The 21,759-nt window shown below is 34.6% G+C and overlaps 2 protein-coding genes across 5 annotated transcripts; both read left to right on the top strand.

Annotated features, from left to right (window-relative positions):
• Positions 1-1,679: 1,679 nt before the first annotated feature.
• LOC113860723 (histone H3.2) lies at positions 1,680-2,447 on the top strand. The gene has a single exon (XM_027493225.1). The coding sequence runs from the start codon at positions 1,807-1,809 to the stop codon at positions 2,215-2,217; it is 411 nt and encodes a 136-aa protein (XP_027349026.1). The 5' UTR covers positions 1,680-1,806; the 3' UTR covers positions 2,218-2,447.
• A 1,889-nt stretch (positions 2,448-4,336) lies between these two features.
• On the top strand, positions 4,337-21,244 carry LOC113861187. 4 transcript variants are annotated; one of them, XM_027493843.1, is made up of 16 exons: positions 4,337-4,567; positions 4,693-4,765; positions 4,852-4,971; positions 5,116-5,176; positions 6,209-7,706; positions 7,824-7,855; positions 8,354-8,486; positions 9,459-9,556; positions 10,237-10,281; positions 16,359-16,464; positions 16,815-16,941; positions 17,858-17,973; positions 18,195-18,271; positions 19,435-19,569; positions 20,523-20,591; positions 20,822-21,244. In XM_027493843.1, the coding sequence occupies exons 3-16, from the start codon at positions 4,859-4,861 to the stop codon at positions 21,092-21,094; spliced, it is 2,883 nt and encodes a 960-aa protein (XP_027349644.1). In that variant the 5' UTR covers positions 4,337-4,567; positions 4,693-4,765; positions 4,852-4,858; the 3' UTR covers positions 21,095-21,244. The 4 variants fall into 4 exon arrangements, with proteins under 4 accessions (XP_027349644.1, XP_027349643.1, XP_027349645.1 ...); XM_027493842.1 differs by having other exon boundaries at positions 4,369-4,567; positions 5,116-5,284; XM_027493844.1 differs by lacking the exon at positions 4,337-4,567 and having other exon boundaries at positions 4,638-4,765; positions 20,822-21,241.
• Positions 21,245-21,759: the final 515 nt, after the last annotated feature.

The following is a 21,759-nucleotide window of genomic DNA, read 5'->3' as shown; positions in this document are numbered from 1 at the left end:
TTATGATACCTCCTATTCGTACGTACAGGTATTTATATATACATAATCAATAAAATTTGTAAGTATATATTAAAATAGTTATGATTTTAACTTGATTATTTTGTGATATTTTTTATGTATGTTTAACTCAATATTATGTTATTTTTATTAAAAAATATTTAAAGTCCACTTAATAAGTGTTTGCTATGTGATAAGTACAAGATGAATTCTAGTAATGTAAAGAGTAGATATCTATTATTTGTGTTCAAACCTGTTTTGTTGATTAAACAAAAGGGTTAAAGCCCTGAAAGAAAAATATTACGTAGCTATGTTACTGAGTAACATTGTTCGTAAAAGGTTAGTCATAGTAATAACTTTAAATAACATGATATCATCGTATATTAGCAAGCCTCTTTGTGTATCTAATTGTAACTTTATATGTGTATATCACGTTGATCTCTTAATCATTTGTATCAAGCCACGAATCTTGTTAATGATAATGTTTTGTTGAGATGAGAAATTAAATAAAATAATAATAAAATGGAAATGATTCAAATAGAATTTATATCAATAGAAAAAATAAAATAAAAGCAGTATATTATTTCAATAAATATAAATTAAAAGGAATGGGTGAAAAAAAAAAGAAACAAATAAACAACACAATTTTTTTTATCTTAATATATAATTATTTATAGTTTTAAATGAAAATGAGAAAAGTTGCAGCACGACTGCATTTTCTGTCCAGTGACGGTGAAAGAGTTGTGAGATCCATTGAAATTAAAATATTTCAACCCTTTATTTCATTCAAAGCAAGTATCCAAAAAACGTATAAATTTCATCTATTGTAATTTCATTAATTGCTATTGCGCAAAAACAAACGGCACATAAGTCTTTCAATATTTTAAGCTATTTTAATAAAGAATTTATCATTACTTTAAAATCGATCTGAATATGAACTTAATTGAAATTAATATTCTAGCCAAACTTTAACCCTTCTAAAGCAATCCATAATTCAACAATTATATATTGTCATTTTGTTTACGCAACTTTTTCTCCCATCATTCTTTTCCATTCATCGAAATAAAAGGACATATCAATATATTTTTTTATCATTTAGTTTGTATTAATTTTTTTAATTATTATTTTCCATTAGTTTTTTAAAATTAACTTATACCAAACGAGCACAGATTTTGTCCAATAACGTATCATGAGAAGTGAATTATAAAAAGAAACACATACAAACTGATTAAGTGCATGTTTGGATTATTATTATTAGAACAATAATATTTTTAAAGTTTTATTTAATTTCAATTAGACTAAATACGTATTTAAATAAAAAATGCTTGCTTTTAATTTTTTAAGAAAAAAATTCAATTAACAAATTATTTATCATATATCTAAAGATACATTATTTTTTAATTTTTTTAAAATTAATTAATTAAATTTAATCAGATTCAGATACGAACTGTAATTTTAAAGAATAAAAAAATCAACAATCTATTTCTATGCTCTTTGTGCCAATTTCCGATGACAATACATTGACGAGATAACTCTATTGGTTACAGTCTCATGCCACGGATCGTAATCCGCGTGCCCTTACTTCAACGCACTCACAACCGTTGATATCTCATCCCATCGACGGTCACACTCTTCTCTTCTCATATCTCATTTTCCCAAAATTTTTCACAATTCCCGCCCCTCCCCTCATTTCCTTTCCCCAAATCTCCCCTTATATACATAACCCCAAACTCGCCGATTTCATCACTACTCCCAATTTCCCTTTACTTTCCCGGGAAACAAACGCTCCTCTTTTCCTTTCATATCGGCATGGCTCGTACCAAGCAGACCGCACGCAAGTCCACCGGAGGCAAGGCGCCACGTAAGCAGCTGGCCACCAAGGCCGCTAGGAAATCCGCCCCGGCGACCGGAGGAGTAAAGAAGCCTCACCGTTTCAGGCCAGGAACGGTGGCGTTGAGGGAGATCAGAAAGTACCAGAAGAGCACTGAACTTCTCATCAGGAAGCTTCCGTTCCAGAGATTGGTAAGAGAAATCGCACAAGACTTCAAGACTGATTTACGTTTCCAGAGTAGCGCCGTTGCCGCACTTCAAGAAGCTGCCGAAGCATACCTCGTTGGATTGTTCGAAGACACTAACCTTTGCGCCATTCACGCTAAGAGAGTCACCATTATGCCTAAGGATATTCAACTCGCTCGCAGGATTAGGGGCGAGAGGGCTTAGATTAGAAGATGTAGGTGTTGCTTGATTAGGGTTAGGAGTCTAACTTTGAATGTTGGGTCTTTTTTATTTTTTGGGCATTGGTTTGAGATTAAGCCTTATTCCCTTGTAAACAATCTTTTTATCTGTGTCGGCTTAGAATGTGAAATATAATCTATTCGCTATTGTAAGATAAGCATTTCTTATGCTTGCCAACATATTTGGATTCATTATTGCAATTTGAGTATTTCTTTTACGATTAGTTGATTGTACTTATCGAAGTTATTTGGGTGTTTTAGTTTCTGCTATTTTGATGAATAAAATGGAAAATTATGTATGGGCCTAATTCGAGATTGAACATGTTTGAGTTCACGTGGATGCAGGTTTATTTTAACGTTGCTATTGTTCGTGCTTAGATTCATGTTTATAGAATTTTTTTTTAATGTAGCCATTCTTCAGGTAGCAATTTGTCAAAGGTTCTAGGTTTCTGCACTCTGTCTTTCATACTAAATGCTTGAATGTTCTATGGTCGTGGAAATATAAATTTGAATTGGTGATTAACTTTTAAACCCTAGCATTATGTTTTCAAGTGCTGTTCAATGGTGAGAGAGATACTAGATTGAATATTGGAGCTTGATAACTACCATTCCAAACGTGTCATACTACTTCCAGAGCAAATTGAGGAAATAGAGGTACCATACTTGAATTTAATCAGTATTTTGAAAATTCATTTGGGGTTGGACAGCACATTTGAAGAATTAAGAAGATATGGTGGCAGAAAGGGAATTTCAAACCGTCAATGATTTTCCGTTTTCCTTTTTATCCTTATTTTCATTGACAGAGTTGGTGGAACTTGTGAAATTTAGTGGTCTTAGAGATTCTATTAACGAGCTCAGTGTCCGTTGCGTACTTGCATTAAAACTTAGTTTATTATTTTTCTTCTTTTCCACCGATTGTGTGCACAAGTGTTTTCAGCTACTTGGGCGTTGTGTTGTGTACTACATCGTGAAGATAATTGCAGCTGCAATCAAATCAAGGGTTGCATTCCGATGAAAGAACGAAGGTCAGAGCAACATTCATTGATTGTGGCTACATTGAGTTGTGTTGCATTGTGTTTTTAATTTCTTTGGGATTTACGGTTAAATGTCCCAAAAAGTTGCCTTTATGGGTAAGCTCCTGGCATAATCCATGAGCGGGATCAATCAACCGATGATTCACGAATCATGCATCTATTTTTTCCATGGAATGGTGGTTGAACATGTGTGAACAAGTTACTTTATTGTCAAACTATTTATAAAATAATATTTGGAGACTGGTTATTTTTTAATTAATTTGATCCTTCAAAGTTTAATTTCTTAATATTTTCAGTTTAACCCACGTCCAATTCACTTTCATTATTTAGATTGAGAAATTTAAATAATAGAAGCTTTAACTTAGAGGGAATCAAAATAATAAAGTTAATCTATAAGAATCACATTGTAGGTACTAAAATAAGATTTGACTTCACATAAATTGGTTAAAATTTTCACAATTAGTCTAATTTGTTAATGACTTAAATGATATTTCACAAAAATTTATTTTAACTAATTTATGTGAAGTAAAATCTTATTAAAGTACCTATAAAATTATCATGATATCATGCTTGTAAAACTTAAAAAAAAATGAAAATTTACTAGCCTCAATTAGTGAAGTGATAGGTAGAATTTGAATCAACAGATAAATATTAGTACAGTTCAATTTAACAGTGCATAATTAAATAGTGAGATTAAGAATTATATTGTAGAAATCTATAATAACAGTAATATTTTCTGTAAAACAAATCCGAGACCAAATAAAGTTTTGTAAGTATAAAATAACAAGTAATTAAGATACTACCCAATGAAATAAATACGTGAGTAGTTTTGTAATTAATATTCTCTTACTATAAAATGCCAAAGTTGATTACTGAATCCTCCAACTTGTTTTTAAAAGTTGTCCAATAAAAATTATTAATTTTTAAATGCAAAAGCTCCATCATAACTTTTAAGAATTTATCAATATTAAACTAACTTTATATAATTTCAATTAGAAAAGGACTTTTTTGAGTTAGGGACTTTTTAATTGTTTTCTGGCTTTTACCGCTTTTTCTTAAGATTTGACTCTGAACGTGACTCTTACGTCACTTTATGGATTTACTTTTCCCTTCCACACACTTTTCGCTATTCAACTTTCTGGCCGTGAAAACTTCTCGTTGTCCGCGCCATTGCCATCTCTCTCCTCTACGTGCCATCCCAACTTCGCAATGACCTTCAACATACAATAATTCGCTCTTTTCAATTCATACTATTTTTAAAAAAAATATAAAATAAAGAAGACTCTACGCGTTTTGTTTAAGGTAAAGAAGAAAAATCCAAACTCGCTTATTTTAATTATGAAGTTGCATTTCCCATATTTTCCAAAATTTGATTCAGTTGCAACTTTGCTGTTATTAACTAATTATCATCGTTTTTTTTTTTTCAGTTTTTCATTTTCAGATAATTGTTGTTGATGGCTCTGGATGTAAGGTTAAAGAGATAAGAAACATAAAAGGAAGGTTAGGAAAAGTCGTTTGTGGAGTTGTGGTGTTATTGTTACTTTACAGAAGCTTAATGTCATATGAATTGATTGTATCATATACAGGAATAAAATGGGAGCTGCTCTGTTGCCTGATGCGGCATTTGGATTTTTTCCACGCTGTTCCTTTATTCCCAAACATTCTTTGATCAGTAAAATAGCTTCAACTAGATCAATTAGAAACAGGTTTGCTTACAGAAGTTATATTGTGTTGTATTTTTGTGTTCATTTTGTTCAACTGAGTTGAGTGGTGCAAAGCTTTCCCTGTCTAACTTGTGTAATTATTATTGAAGTATATGCCTTAATCTTCCTTGTTAATTTTTTTGGCAGAAATCATTTCTTTGGTGACAAGAGGATCTCCAAATCAGCACACTTAGTTTTTTCCCACACAGTAAGGAGTTTTCCTTGTGTATATTGCTTAGGATGGATGGACCTGCTTCTTGAACTAAGACACAAATTTAGTGGATGTTCATCAATATGGAGAAGATTAACTTATAAGGTTATAGTAGTGCGCTATAATGATAGGAAGTTTAATCTAGTCATAGCATTTTGGAATTAGCTAAATAAAATGTCATTGACACTTTTCATAAGGGCATTTTGCTTTTCAGCTGTATACTTTTAAGTTTTAAAAAACCCTTTGGAAAATTATTTGGTAAGATTGCTGAAAAGAATTTAATATTTACCATGTAAAGGAACAATAATCATTCAAAGTGTTACTTTAGAGAATACTTCATAAATAAAAATGAATATTTTGAACATTTTTTTATTTGGACTTCACCTTATTATCATTCCTTGTCGCTGGCCTTTTCTTGCTCTCTCCAAACCATTTTACATCTATCTAGAACTTGACTAGCCTTACCACTTATGTTGATATAAGTTTTGGTTAATTACAAATAATGCACATGTTATTTAGGGTTGCCCACACTACTCACATATGGTTTAAAGTTGTAATTTTTCTTGTATGTAGTTTCTCTGTTACACTTACGCATTTAAATTATACTTAATGTCAAAATAGTAAGACTGTAAGAGTAGGTGGTGGTTTTGGTAACAGAATAAGGCACTTTGAATCAAGGTTTGAGATGTAGAACCATTAGTGTGCGAAGTTGAGTGCCACTACAACCATGTTTGTGTTATTTGTAATTTATCCTATTTTTACTTCTTAATTTGCATCACTTCTATAACCACACTTTTTGCCTCTCTATTTGTTTTACACTCTATACTTGGAAATTCTATCTCATTATTAATCTAGTACAGACCTGTATAGTTGAATTCATCTGTTAAGCCTATAACTAGCTCTTGAATAATTGAGTTTCAGAAAGACAACCAAGTTTTCAATGATATTCTATTAAGTATGTATAAATGACAAGAGGTCATGCTTTTTGATAGTGGGGAGTGACCTATACTTATCCTCTTCCTGTGACAGAATGATTCAGATGACATATTCACGGATTTAGTTGTTGATAAAGATGGTTATTCAGGAGGAAATGAAGTCATAGGAATAGAAGATGAGTTAATGATAGCTAAAAAAGCTCTTTCAGAGGCACTACTCAGACAAGAGGCTATTGAGAAAGAGAGAGATCGGTTGCTTGAAGAACTCGCTCGTTCTGAGGCTAAAAAACAGGAATACATCACTACCATTTTACATGACAAAGAAGTAGCTATAGCAGAACTTGAGGCTGCCAAATCTCTTTTCCAGAAAAATCTGGAGGAATCAGTGGATGAGAAGTTCACTTTGGAATCTAAGCTGGTCCTTGCCAAACAAGATGCTGTTGATCTTGCTGTGCAGGTTGAAAAATTAGCAGAGGTTGCTTTCCAGCAGGCAACTTCTCATATTCTAGAAGATGCTCAACTCAGAATTTCATCTGCTGAAACCACAGCTGCTGAAACAGCTCATATGATTGAAAAGCAAATTAAGGATGCAACTGAGGGTACCATATCATCCATAGTGGAGAAATCAAAATATGCTATAGAGAAGGCTCTAGTTGTGGCAGAGGAAGCAGGGGAACTTGCAAAAAAGTCCATGGAAACATTTATCGATAGTACATCTCCATTTACTGAATTTGCCACTGTCCAGGCAGAAAATATAAAGTTACAGGGAATAGTAAGTGATATAGAAACTCAATTGATAATTGCAAGAAATGAGGCTGATAAACTGAAGTTAGAATTGGAGCACACCAGACTACAGCTACAGGCATTTGAACAAAGAGCAAATGATGCAGAGAAAGCTTTGCTTGATCTTCAGGAGTCAAGCAGAGAAAAAACTCTCAAGCAGGAGGAGGAGATGAATTCATTGTTGGAAAAAGTGAAGAAAGATGTGGCAGAAAGGACCAAGGCAATTTCCAAGGCTTTAAAGACTGACTTGAAAAACATCAAGGCTACTGTTGAAGCTGCAAAAGAAGTGGTCCATTCTAAAGATCATGCCTACCTAAGAAGATGTGAAGCACTGCAGAGGTCATTAAAGGCAGCAGAAGATGCTTTGAAGATGTGGAGACAGAGAGCTGAAATGGCTGAATCATTGCTATTGAAGGAAAGGCTTCAAGATGAAGATTCTATTTATGTTGTTAATGGGGGACGAATAGATCTTTTGACAGATGTTGATTCTCAAAAGTGGAAACTACTTAGTGATGGTCCTCGTAGAGAGATACCTCAGTGGATGGCAAGAAGGATTAACGCTGTCTCTCCCAAATTTCCACCAAGAAAGATTGATGTAGCTGAAGCATTGACATCAAAGTTCAGATCCTTGGAGTTGCCTAAAGTGGATGAAGTGTGGTCCATTGCTCGAGAAAAGCCAAAGGAAGGGGATGCTTTAATTGAACATGTTTTTGAAAGAGAAACAATTGAGAGAAAGCGGAAGGCATTGGAGCGTGCTCTTCAACGGAAGACTATACAGTGGCAGAGAGCCCCTGAACAAACAAAACTAGGTCAATGTGCTCTGTTTTAGTGCATTTATTGAAATTAAATATAAAAATTGATTTGGGAAGATTTTTGTTTATATGGTCCACTTCTGGCATTAAAAAATTGATATAACTTCAATGCAGAGCCAGGAACAGGAACAGGACATGAGATTGTGGTTAGTACATCTACTTATCCAAAAATTGTCAGATTGTGTTATATTAGCTGCAAATGCTGAGTTGCTCAGATCTGACGATCATAGTTATCGAGTGTGCTGTTTTCCCCCCTTGTAGTATGTAACTTGTGGTTATTCCAATTTAAGTGATCTCTCATCTAGATTATTTCTAAGTTGTATTTTTTTTTTTTTATTATCGATAGTGTAGTATTCTACAATAATTAAGACCATCAACTGCAATACTATGCATGTAGAAACACTAAAGCATTTAGTGCTTATACACTATATGCCAATTTACTCAGTGATTTGACTAAATTACCATTCATTTCATTATATCGCATACATTGTTTTATTTGTATGATTCTGTCTGCTGTTGTTCATTGACTCTTGATATTGCAAGTATTCTTTATCTTCAATTTCTGTTGCATGTATTTACTTCTTACAGTAGCAAGTAAAAGAAGCAGAAACAAATATCTTTAATGAATTTTTATTTTACTCAAGTTTCAAGGTTTTAACTGGGAGAGCTGGAGAAGGCGCTGGTATCTGGAATTAGCAAATAAAGCTGCTGATTTATCTCATTGTGGGGTGACAGCAGTGTGGTTGCCACCACCAACAGAATCTGTTTCTCCTCAAGGTTTGACTTACTTCTTCTGTATTCTTTCATCAATGTCCTTGACTATCAATTCCATGGGACTTGAAGAGGCATCCTATGATCTTAGTAGAAGACTTTATTTCATTTTTTCCCTTTTTATTTGGCTTGTAGATCTATTTATATATGACAAAACAATCTGAATAATATGGATTGTGTGATCATGTGCGTACATGTCATATTTTTGTCTGTCTAAATTTAAGACGATGCTGATGGTGTTACAGTCATCTCGCATTAACTTCAAAGTATAATACCGTTATATATTCATATTAGGCATAACAATAAATTTTTTTCTACAGCGTATGATTTCTTTCAACTCAACTAAGCAAAACATTTAGCTTTATTTGTCTGAAAAATGATACAACTTTTTTCATAAACAAGCCAGTCAGGTCTTTCCCAGAAAATCTGTTCCATTTATTTGAACTGTTGTCTCTTCCTATATCTTAAAATTTGTTCATTAGATTTGACATGTTGCAAACTCATAATTCTTTATATTAGTCCATGTGTTCAATCATGTATCTAGTCATCTTCTATGTAAAGCATGGTTTGGCTACCTTATATTCACTAGCACCATGCGATATTGTCATTGCACTAAGAGCATATCCAAAGTCTTTTTAATTTGTGTTTTCTTATTTTTCTGTAAATGTGTTAAAAAAAGGAGTAAAAATAGTATATAGTATATTTGATCTAAGATTAGCATACTACTTTGTACTTTGGAATTTGGATAGCTTATAAATAAATGCATACTAAATGTAAGATTATTAATCCTCATGACATCTAATTTTTTGCATGCTTTATTCTTTTCCCAAGAGGTCTGGCAGCAAGATTTTCTTTTTAATTTTCATCCTATAATGGAACCTTTTTTAAATTTATTGCCAAACAAATTTATTTTATAGGATAACATGATCAACCAGTGACAGAACATACATAAACAGTATAAACTATAACTATATGCAGGTTATATGCCTTCTGATCTTTACAACTTGAATTCATCCTATGGTTCTGTGGAAGAGCTTAAATACTGTATAGAGGAAATGCATTCTCAAGATCTGCTGGTAAGTTGTGCTGCTAATTTTGAAAAATTGAATGCTTGAAGATGTATTGTAGGCAACTGATTTCTTCAAATCTTACATTAATATAAAGTTTTATGGGCTTTGAGTGTCCAAAAGTGATTAGTTCAATTCCCTCCCCCCCTCCCCTCCCCTCTCAAATTTACATTTCTCCTGCAGACAATATATTCTCTGTTAAATTATATTGTTTGAATTACAAATAAGGAAACTGTTTGATTCTTGGAATTAATTAATTCATTATTTTAAATTATTTGGTGGTAGGAAGAATGTTAAGTCATTTGATATCTCAGTTATGTTCTTAAAATAAATTGTGTGGGAATCACAATACATCATGGTTATCTTTAAATGACAACCTTATTTTAATAAAGGAAAAAAAAGTACCTCTTTAATGACAAGACACGCATAAAATCAGTTATTGCTGAATGCTATAAGGAAATAATTTGATGATTTCACTGAGTTTCATTTCATCGTATGTGGGTTTCCCTGTTGCACAAACTGATTTATATGTTTAAACTGGTTCTATTGGACAAATGGTTATATTTTTCTGCTAACTGTTTGACACTTTGACTTCTTCTGTGTACTCAAATTGTTTTCCTGTGTTTAAATTTTCAATCAAATGCTTAATATTGTTGTAATTTTGGTAAAAACATTTCCTTTGTAAATAGGCCTTGGGAGATGTTGTACTTAATCATCGATGTGCACAAAAACAGGTAAATTATTGTTTAGCATGAATTCTTGTTTTTATTTTCTGTGAAAGTTTATAAGCATGTTTTTGGATTGTTGATGAAGAGTTTTAACTTCAAGGATATTATGGTTGTTTGAAGAGTTTAAGAGCGAGCAAAGTTTTTTATTTAAAGAGTGACCCTTATTTGCTCCAATTTTATAGTTAAAGGTTCTGGTATAAAGTAATGTTTTGTTCTAGCATGAGATAGTTTTAAGTTTGTGTTTTGTCCTCATTTCATGCAACACGATGGGTGAGTAAGACACATGAAAGAGATTCTTGAATCCTTGCTTGACAACTTAGGGTTTTAGGTCTAGTGCATTTTTGTCATTTTTGAGACTCCAGAAGCCCCACCATATAATATGACCAAGTGGTCTGCCCTTGCTTCCTCCATTCTTCATAAATAAATTAAATTCCAGCTCAAAGTTGATCTGTGATTTGTCCAGTGTCCATACTTTAAGTTCAAATGACTCTTATGAGTTGTTGGAGATGAAAAGCTATTTGTATTATGCACTTAACAGCTTAAGCTTTTAGAAAGTTGATTCTTGGCATTAGGGAATATGATGCTACTTATTAGTCATTTATCTAATTCAGCTCATTGCATTGACTCAAAATGTCATTCACTATTTCATTACTAATAAACCAATATTAACACCTAAAATTAGAGACTTTTCTGCAAGCTCTATTTTTGCATTCACTTAATTCTAAACTTTGCAGAAATTTGTTAGTATAGGCAGTCTATGTCTGGACATGCAAGTTTGCCTATGATTGCTTTGATCTAGTATTATTTGATATTTATATCAAACAATAATATTAATAGAAGAGCCTTATAATTCTAGTTTAAACACCACATAATTAGCATAACAGAATGGCAACACAGCAGAGGAATCTTTTCTATTTTTTATTTCTGTTATTCCTTTTAGTGAACATTCTAGAGCAACAATGAGCTGTCAATAGATAGTACAAAATATGTCTTTATTCTCAAAAGTTTTTAGGTCATACCAATTCTTTTGTACAGACTATATATATAATGTAATAATTGAGAATCATTGTAGACAGAAATTTATGCAAATTGTCTTTTCTTCTTTTATCTGTTATGGTATCAAGAGCCCTCTAAAGGTTCAAGCTTTTCTAGCTTACTTCTTTCATGGCCGATTCATGCTCCTCTGGAAATGAGGAGGAAGACATTTCACCTCCTCCTCCCTTTGTTGATCCTAGCCAAAATCCTTCAAGCCCCTTCTACATACACCCAAGTGAGAGCCCTTCATCTGTTGTGGTTTCTCCACCTCTCTCTGCCAACAATTTCCAGTCATGGTCCCGTTCCTTTCGAATGACCCTTATTTCTAAAAAATGGGCTTTCTCAATGGCGCCATCCCCATCCCAGAAACCACCAATCCCTTATACCCCTCTTGAGAAAGATGTAACACCCTGTTAATGTCATGGATTCTCAATTCCCTTTCTCCTTCAATCGCTCAAAGTGTTGTGTTTTTTGAGCGAGCCACTGATGTCTGGACTGACCTTCACGAACGTTTTTCTCAGGGAGATTTGCTTCGTGTCGCTGAGTTACAGGAAGAAATCTATTCTCTCAAACAAGGTGCGCTCTTCGTCACTGACTACTACACCTCTCTGAAATCACTCTGGGAAGAGTTGGACAACTACCGAACTCTAACCCCTTGTTCTTGCTTTGCTCGCACCTACCATTCACAGGATTTCATCATCCGTTTTCTGAAAGGACTTGACGATTGTTTCGCCATGGTTCGCTCACAAATCTTATTACTTGACCCTCTTCCCTCTGCTAATCGTGTTTTTTCCAAGATAATCCAACATGAGTGCCAATAGCATAACCCATCTTTTTCTTCCATGGAAACCAATCCCTTCATCAATTCTGTCTCTGGTAAAGGCCGAGGCCATCCACAGCAAGGGGGGACAAAACAAACTCGCAAATGTGAATTCTGTGGCCGCCTCGGACACACTATTGATTCGTGCTTCCAGAAAAACAACATTACTCCGACAAAGTGCATCCATTGCGATCGTGTTGGACATAGCAGCGATGTATGTTATACCAAGTTTGGCTATCCTCCTGGACATCCCAAATATCCAGGAAAGTCACGCCCTTTCAACAACAAGAACACCTTTGGTGGCAGCGGCACAACCGCCGGAGGCACCGTGAACAACGTTACTGCCTCTTCCTCTTCAGATGTTGCGCCGGCCCTAGAAGGAGAAAGAAAAGACACTTCAACTCTGGGCCAAGGTCTTCACATTACTATGGCCCAATTCCAACAACTAATGAGTCTTCTGAACAAAGCCTGCGGATTTAGTGGGGGAAACTCAGAAATCCCTTCAAGGGCCAATCTCGCACTCAAGCCCAAACCAATCTCACAACTCTGGTTTTGGCAGTAGGTTTATCTTTTCCATTAACACCACACACACACTTAATAAATTTTCACACACCACACCATGGATAATTGATTCTGGAGCCACTGATCACATAACAACTTCATTAGATCATTTTTTTAAATATTCTGAAATTAAGCCATTAAACATCAATCTACCAAATGGGTCTACTGTTCAGGTCCATATATCCGGAAGCATACAATTCTCTCCAGATTTCATTATCCATGACGTTCTTTTTGTTCCAAACTTTACTTTTAATTTATTATCTCTTCCTAAATTATTAACTACTGCTCCTTGCCGTATAATTTTTTCAAATGAATTCTCTAATATCCTTTGTCAAATACAGGACATGAACACATTGAGGATGATTGGTTCGGCTAACTTAAAGGAAGGACTTTTTCACTTGACAATCGGAAAGGAAAGGAGCCCATCTACCAATAATGCTACTGCCACCACCATCAATAACTCCAACCTTTGGCACTTTAGATTAGGACATTTATCTAGTAGCCGTCTTAATGTCTTGAATTAACAATTTCCTTTTATTTCAAAGGGTTCTAATGAAATTTGTGACATTTGTCATTTAGCTAAACAAAAGAAGTTGCCTTATTCTCCTAGCTTTAGTAGAGGTTCTAAGATTTTTGATTTGATTCACATGGATATTTGAGGCCCCTTTTCCAAAATATCTATTCATGGGCACAAATATTTTCTTACTATACTTGATGATTTTAGCAGATACACATGGGTTGTTTTATTAAAATCAAAAAGTGAAGTAAAAACACATATACAAAATTTTATTAACTTGGTTGAAAATCAATTTGAAACCAAAATTAAATGTATCCGATCCGACAATGGACTGAAACTTTTTCTAAAAGATCTTTTTAATTCTAAAGGAATAATACATCAAACTAGTTGTGTTTACACACCTCAACAAAATGGGAGAGTGGAACGCAAACATCAACACATTCTCAATGTTGCTAGGGCCATCATGTTTCAATCCAAAATTCCATCAAATTTTTGGTCCTATGCTATCAAACATGTTATTTTTCTCATTAACCGCGTTCCCTCACCCATCATTTCCTATAAAACGCCTTTTGAACTTCTAAATAAAGTTACACCCGATTTTTCTATGATCAAAATCTTTGGTTGTTTATGTTATGCATCTACTCACAATCAAATTCATAAATTTGAACCTCAATCTAAAAAAGGTGTTTTTTTGGGTTTTCAAAACGGTACAAAAGGATATGTTATTCTGGACATTAATACAAGAGAAACATTCATTTCTAGAAATGTTGTCTTCCATGAAACAGTTTTTCCTTTCCACACACCTCCATCACTCTCTACACCCATAACCCAACATACCCTATCCATAGAACCAAATCCAGATTCTCCAAACACACTACCCAGAAAGGCCTTAGAACCTCAAAGCCCCAACCCCAACACGCTTTCACCTTCACTAGAACGAAGCTTCTCCCTTTTCCCTGAAACTGCGACCTCCAACCCTAACTCCACTTTACCAGAAATTCCAGCCCGCCACACACTGTCCCCAATTGCCGTGCCACCACCGCGCCGTTCAGAACGCGACACCCATCCTCCTCCATACCTTTCCGAATATCAGTACAAGCTTCCTTTCCTTAAGTCCGCACAATCATCCACAAGGTGCTCACATCCGATTCAAAGCTTTCTCTCATATACTAATATCTCTCCTTCCCATCATCGTTTTCTCATGGCCATATCTTTTGAGCGTGAGCCCGCCAGTTTCTACGAAGCAGTAAAGCACTAGTGTTGGCGTGACGCCATGCAATGTGAGATCAAAACCCTCGAGTTGAATCACACTTGGGATGTGGTTGAGACTCCTCACTATGTTCGACCCATAGGTTGCAAGTGGGTATACAAAATCAAGAGGCTGCCTGATGGAAGCATAGAGCGCTACAAAGCGCGATTGGTAGCAAAGGGGTATTCACAAATTGAGGGCATCGACTATTTCGAAACATTCTCCCCGGTTGTCAAAATGACCATTGTTCGTATAGTCCTTGCCTTAGCTTCTATCAACCACTGGCACATCCAACAATTAGATGTAAGTAATGCTTTCCTCCATGGAGACCTTGTGGAGGATGTCTACATGGAGATGCCACCGGACTTATCAGGATACCATTCTGGTCAGAGTTGCAAATTGCGCAAATCCCTCTACGGGCTGAAGCAATCAAGTAGAAAATGATACGAAAAGTTATCTAATTTGTTGTTGACATGTGGTTATAAACAAGCTCATGCTGACCATAGTCTCTTCACCAAGAGACATGGTTCAAATTTCACTGCTTTGATAATATATGTAGATGATATTGTGCTAACCGGTAACTCTGTTGAAGAAATCAACCACATTAAGCATATTCTTCATAGCAATTTTCATATCAAGGATTTAGGAAAGCTAAAGTACTTCCTCGGAATTGAAGTGACTCACTCTTCAAAGGGAATTTCGCTTTGTCAACGCAAGTACTGCTTAGACTTGCTTATAGATTCAGGAATGCTTGGATGCAAACCCTCCTCCACTCCAATGGACAGTACTCTTAGGCTTCACAATGATGTTTCTGACTATCTTGATGATCCATTGCCATATAGGCGCCTTGTTGGCAAATTGGTGTATTTGACGAATACTCGCCCTGATCTTGCTTTTGCAACACAACAGCTGAGTCAATTCATGTCCAAGCCCACCAAAGCTCATCATGCTGCAGCTATGCGTGTTCTTCGTTACCTTAAAGGTTGTCCGGGTACAGGTCTCTTCTTCCTTAGAATCTGTCCTACTCAAGTTTCTGGCCTTAGCGACGCTGATTGGGCCACCTGTGTGGACTCAAGACGTTCAATCACAGGGTATTGTTTTTTTTATTGGAAGTTTCTTTGTCTCATGGAAAACTAAGAAACAAACCACTGTGTCCCGATCATCCTCCGAGGCTGAATATAGAGCCCTCGCTTCATCTACTTGCGAGTTACAATGGATCATTTACTTGCTCCGAGATCTCCATATTTCCCTTTATCAGATTTTCCTACTTTACTGTGACAATAACAGTGCCCTTCACATTGCTGCCAATCCAGTGTTTCATGAAAGAACGAAACATCTGGATATAGATTGTCACATTGTGCGTGAGAAATCCCAAGAAGGCTTGATGACACTGCTTCCTGTTCCTTCTGCTAATCAGCTCGCGGACATCTTCACAAAAGCCTTACCTCCACATTCCTTCAAGCTGAATTTATCCAAGCTGCAGTTACAAAACATTTTTTCACCTCCAGCTTGTGGGGGGCTAATAGAAGAGCCTTATAATTCTGGTTTAAACACCACATAATTAGCATAACAAAATGGCAGCACAGCAGAGGAATCTTTTTTATTTTTCATTTCTGTTATTCCTTTTAGTGAACATTCTAGAGCAACAATGAGCTGTCAATAGATAGTACAAAATATGCCTTTATCCTCAAAAGTTTTTAGGTCACACCAATTCTTTTGTACAAACTATATATATAATGTAATCATTGAGAATAATTGTAGACAGAAATTTATGCAAATTGTCTTTTCTTCTTTTATCTGTTAAATATATGAAACTCCAGTTGGGGAAATCTCTTTAAAAGGCACAATTAATAACATGTGCCATTAAGTGGCTGAAAATTAACAAATTTTACTTGTTTCAGAGTCCTAATGGTGTTTGGAACATTTTTGGTGGCAAGCTTGCATGGGGACCTGAAGCAATTGTATGTGATGATCCAAATTTTGAGGGGCGTGGAAATCCTTCAAGTGGTATATTTATCTATACTCCCGCAGATGTGCTAGTTCAATCTTGTTTTTTTAATAAATAATTTACATATGAGACACATTTTTGCTGTTTTAATCAAATTAGTATGATGAAAAAATTGAAAAATCTGGAGAAACCATTATTTTGTAACTTGTTTGAGTGTTTGCATCTTTTCGACCAAGGTTGACCTGGTCCTAAAAACAGTACATTCCACTTGTCATATTTCCCTGAGATGGAAGACAAAATTATGGCACCTTTTCCACAATATAAGACTGCAGAATACTTTATCTTTACCATTTACTACAGTGATGATTAGGTCTTCCTTATCTGTAGACTTTTTTCATGCTATATGTAGGTGATATCTTCCATGCTGCACCAAATATTGATCATTCTCAGGACTTTGTACGGAAAGATATCAAGGGGTGGTTGAACTGGCTTCGCAATGATATAGGTTTTGATGGATGGCGTCTTGACTTTGTTAGGTATTTTTTTATGCTCAAGTGTATTAAGGTGTTGGAACAATTTCTTTACCCATTAAGTCCTACTAAATTGCTTTTATCACAATATATATTATGAGTAATTGAAGAAAATAATTAGAATAATTTACTAAGTCAAAGTAAATGTAATCAATGACCATCCACTCTTGTGATTGATGCAACAAGTCCATGTCTTGTGTATAGTGCTTGATGAAAGCAAATTTTGTTTTTCTAACTATCACCTAGTTGATAAGTAATTCTTCTGTAGCCACTGCAGCAATGTAGTTGGAGAGAGACAGAAATAAACCAAGTGGTATAGAATTCAATCCTTGACACTCTCACTAAAAATTCAAGCAGCCTTTAGTTTCAGCATAAACGGAGCTTTTTAACCACATTTCAAGCCCAATGGTTGGTCTATTATGCCAGGGCATGTTAGAGTCGTAAACCATTCTGTGGTCCTTCTTAATAGTTAAATATTTGAGGTAAATTTTTTCTTCAATAAAAACTAGCCGTTGAATTCTAAATTAGAGTTCTTACTAGTTGTCAGCAGCATGCTCTTCAAAGAAAAAAAAAAAAAGAAAAAGACCTGTTTCTCTGAAATATGTCTTTAAGGGAACTTTCTTACCAGAATATTGTTATATTTTTAGTTTCAAACTGAAAATTGTGAAGCTAAATAGTGAAATTGTTAATAGGAAAGGCCTATCTTCATATCTCATATAAATGGTGTCATGAGTGAATAAAAAAAATGTGTGAATAATATGTTCAAAAGAGCCAAAAATCTAAAATGTTTCAGTACTGCGTTTGCTATATGCTACACATCTTTAGTTTTTATCAAGTGGAACTTGGCAAGATAAATCTAGTTCTTTTTGTGTGATAACTAGCTTCTTCTAATGAAAAATTGATAACTCCATGCTGTTTGCAGAGGCTTCTCTGGTACATATGTAAAAGAATATATTGAAGCATCAAATCCCGTGTTTGCTATTGGAGAATATTGGGACAGCTTGGCTTATGAACATGGAAGTTTGTGTTACAACCAAGGTTATTGTTCACTGCTCATAGACTCATTTAATATTACTAGTAATGCTGGTTGAATATTGTGTTTGCCTCAAGAAATCTTGTAGTACCTTCGTAAGTGTTCAGACTAATTATGTGATATTTTCTGCTTATTTATTATCTCTTGGTCCTACTGAAATATTTCCAATATATAATATTTTTTTATCATTGCCTTAAAAGCTATTTGTGACATTTATAATAAATAGATGCTCATCGGCAGCGGATAATTAATTGGATCAATGCAACTGGTGGCACTTCGTCTGCATTTGATATCACAACAAAGGTACTCTATATTTGACATCAGTTAATGAAGTTTCTTGGTGATCTTAGTAGATCCAGAAGCTTTCTATTGGGGAAAATATAATTTTAAAGAGATGTAAGTTACAGTTCAGTCGTGCAAAACGGATTATCTGAGCTTGACATGTCCTGTAGACGTGCATTTATCCCCTTTTCAACTTTAATCCTTCTAGAATATAGCAAGGGCTTAAATGATGATATTCTTTGGATGATTGATAAAAAGATGTACTTAAGTCAAGTGGTGTCAAATTGCTCTCTATAGAAGAACAAGTGGCATCAAACTGTTAAGTTATATTATTTTTTTTGTGATTATGAATATAAATTTTGTTTTGTTGGATAAATGTTCAGTTGGAGGACGAACTTATGTGGAAATCTGGAGAAAGAACACATATAGGAAGAATGTATTTAATAAAAATAAGAATATACATCCTGAGGGAGGAAAAGAAATATCCAGAAAAAGAAATTAAAAGAAAACAGCAAGCCAAAATATCTCGTAAGGTTTTTCAATCTCCCTTCGCATCAGACATCAGTCATAGAAATTCCTTTGAAACAGCTGCAAGTATAGCACCAGAGAGAAGCAGCTGATACAAATTTATCCCATAAGAAATGCATTGGTAAAGAGAGACACCTTTGAAATGCCACCAAAAAACAGCATGAACGACAGACTGGTGTATGTTATAGCCTGCTTTTTTCTGCCAGAATCTTTGAAATATATTCTGAAAAATTGATCCAATGTGAGAGGACAACCTAATTTATGCCAAATAGGTTAATTCACTAGAAACTAACTGTTTTACAATAGAAATATCAACGAACTCAGTTTGAGTTAGGTCTGCGTATGAGATGCAAAGCAGGAGAAAGAGCTTTTCCAGGTTTAATGTCATTTTGTTAATCTTGTAAAGCTCTGTTGTTCAAATGAAAGATTTGACCTCAGGGTGAAATTTCAAACTTTGATGTTGCAATTGACAACATGCCTATTATTTTACCACCATAGTTTTTCTCATGTTGAAATTCTCTTGACCAAGTTTTTGATTTTTCTTTTTGTGCCATGAGGAGGGGGCAGGTGAACAAAAATGGAAAATTTTATTCTAAAATTTAGTATTATCTTTCTGCAGTCTAAAGATTATTGTTCTGTTTGTTATCCTTTTTCAGGGGATACTTCATTCTGCTCTGCATAATGAATATTGGAGACTGATAGATCCTCAAGGGAAACCAACAGGGGTGATGGGATGGTGGCCTTCTCGTGCTGTTACATTCCTAGAGAACCATGATACTGGGTCCACACAAGTATAATCTCTCTCTCTCTTTCTCTGATGAAATATGATGCATAAAGCATTTTTTAGGAGTTAGGACCCTTCTCAAGGAGAGATTTAAAAAAAACATAGAGTAGGAAAGTAATGGGTTGGCAGTGATTACTTAATTACGAAAAAGAATGCCACGAGAAATTCTCCTTCCAAGGGTTTCCCTTTCACGTGGGATTTCTCCTTTCTGCAACAGAGCTAATGAATAGTTTCCCAAATGGTAAGAAAACAAAATAAGTCCTCTCCCCTTGTAGCCTTCTATTATTTATCTTACTAATCCCCTCTAGCTAGCTAACTAACTAATATCCTAGCTGTCCTAACTAACTTCCCACTCCCCTATGTCCTGACAGTATCATGGGTTAATATATGGAAATAATGGAATTTAGACTAGAAGAGTATCACCTTGTATCCAGCAAATGAGAACTTAAAAGCCCACCAGTCTTAGTCTTGGCCTCTTGGGTATTATATAGGTGTGCAAGGGAAACATATCGCATTGAGGTTGTTGACTATACCATAATGTTAGCTTTTTTGTTTATATTCCTGTGGTTGGTTCTGGTTGATGTGGTTCATAGCACCAGGAATTCAGTTTATATAGTTGATTAAAACCAACATAGTCTAAGTCATTCATCATAATCCTCGATTCTTAATTTACCAACTATATTATAACTCCCCAATTATATACTTCAATTTGATCTGTCCCAATCATTTCATGTATCTTGAATTTCCGTTTCTTATAACAATAACATAGCTTATTTAAGTTTGTAGCTGTTGTAATATACAATTCCTTTGTTTTCCACTGATTACAAAGTGTGATCTTTGTTTTCCTCAGTAATGTTTTGAGCCATATTGCATAACAATTACTGCCTTTTATGCTCAAGTTGCAACCTGGCCACGCTAGAGAATGAAGAAAATGGATTTAACATTTCATTTTACTTTCAGGGTCACTGGCCATTCCCACGTGATAAGCTAATGCAGGGATATGCATATATTTTGACTCATCCTGGAACTGTAAGTTCTTAATACAAGAACATCTAATCCCTTCACTATCATTGTTTAAGGTAGTTCGATAAGATTTCCCTTAAAAAACAGCTGTTTTTGTGGCCGCTTAAAAAATGTAGTTTCTTGTTTGCCACTAACAAAATAAATTAAGGGTAATTTGTTTGTTTACGCAACTCTTCGGATCGTCAAGGCCCCATATTTATCATATTTTATTTTTATCGTGTTTCAATTTTGTGCAGCCTGTGATATTTTATGACCATTTCTATGATTTTGGCATCCATGATGTGATCGCTGAGTTGATTGAGGCTCGGAGACGGGCTGGGATCCATTGCCGGAGCTCTATAAAGATATACCATGCAAATAATGAAGGTTATGTAGCTCAGGTTGGTGATGCACTTGTAATGAAACTTGGGCAGTTCGATTGGAATCCCTCAAAGGAGAACCATTTGGAAGGGAGCTGGCAGAAGTTTGTTGACAAAGGATCAGACTACCAAGTGTGGTTGAGACAATAATTTAATTCCAATCTGTATACATTACTCTTTTCCGTGATGGAAATCAAAATAGCTTCATAAAGCAAACGCCATCAAAGGAAAAAGAAATATTTTGTTTGAAATATTTAAGCAACTTTTAATATTATCAATGGATCTCTCTTTTTTCTCATGTTATTAAAGGGTTTTTTTTTTTTTTTTTTAACGGGGCATAGAAACTAAGCCATTGGCTTAGACCATATAATCCCTAAAGTATCAAGGCTTAGGAAAGGTCCTAGCAAAAAAGACACTAGAAGAAGGAAACTTAGATTCAGGATTTATTTTAGCCAACCAATCAACATTCTGGTTAGTTTCTCTAAAAAAATTATTAAACTTAACAAATTTAATATGTCTAAAAATATTCTTAATTTGTTAATATAAAAGTAAAAAAAGATGATTATAACTTTGAACATTAAAAACTAAAGAAATAGTATCATTGGAATCATATTCTATTCAAAGAAGATAAATATTTTTATTAATAACCAACGAGAGGTTTCAATATATTTTTCAAAGTTTAATTATAGTTGGGTGATAGGCGACTGAAGATTTGTAATAATCAGTAATGAAACTTTTAAATTTATCTCGAATTAAGCCATCTTTAGTTTATTGTCCAAAGGAGATTGTCACTTCATCACACGCTGAACTTCCTA

The sequence above is a fragment of the Abrus precatorius genome, unplaced genomic scaffold (genome assembly GCF_003935025.1).
Source record: "Abrus precatorius isolate BTA unplaced genomic scaffold, Abrus_2018 Scaffold3, whole genome shotgun sequence".
In the NCBI taxonomy this organism is placed as follows: domain Eukaryota; kingdom Viridiplantae; phylum Streptophyta; class Magnoliopsida; order Fabales; family Fabaceae; genus Abrus; species Abrus precatorius.
This window is presented reverse-complemented; position numbering and strand designations above follow the sequence as displayed.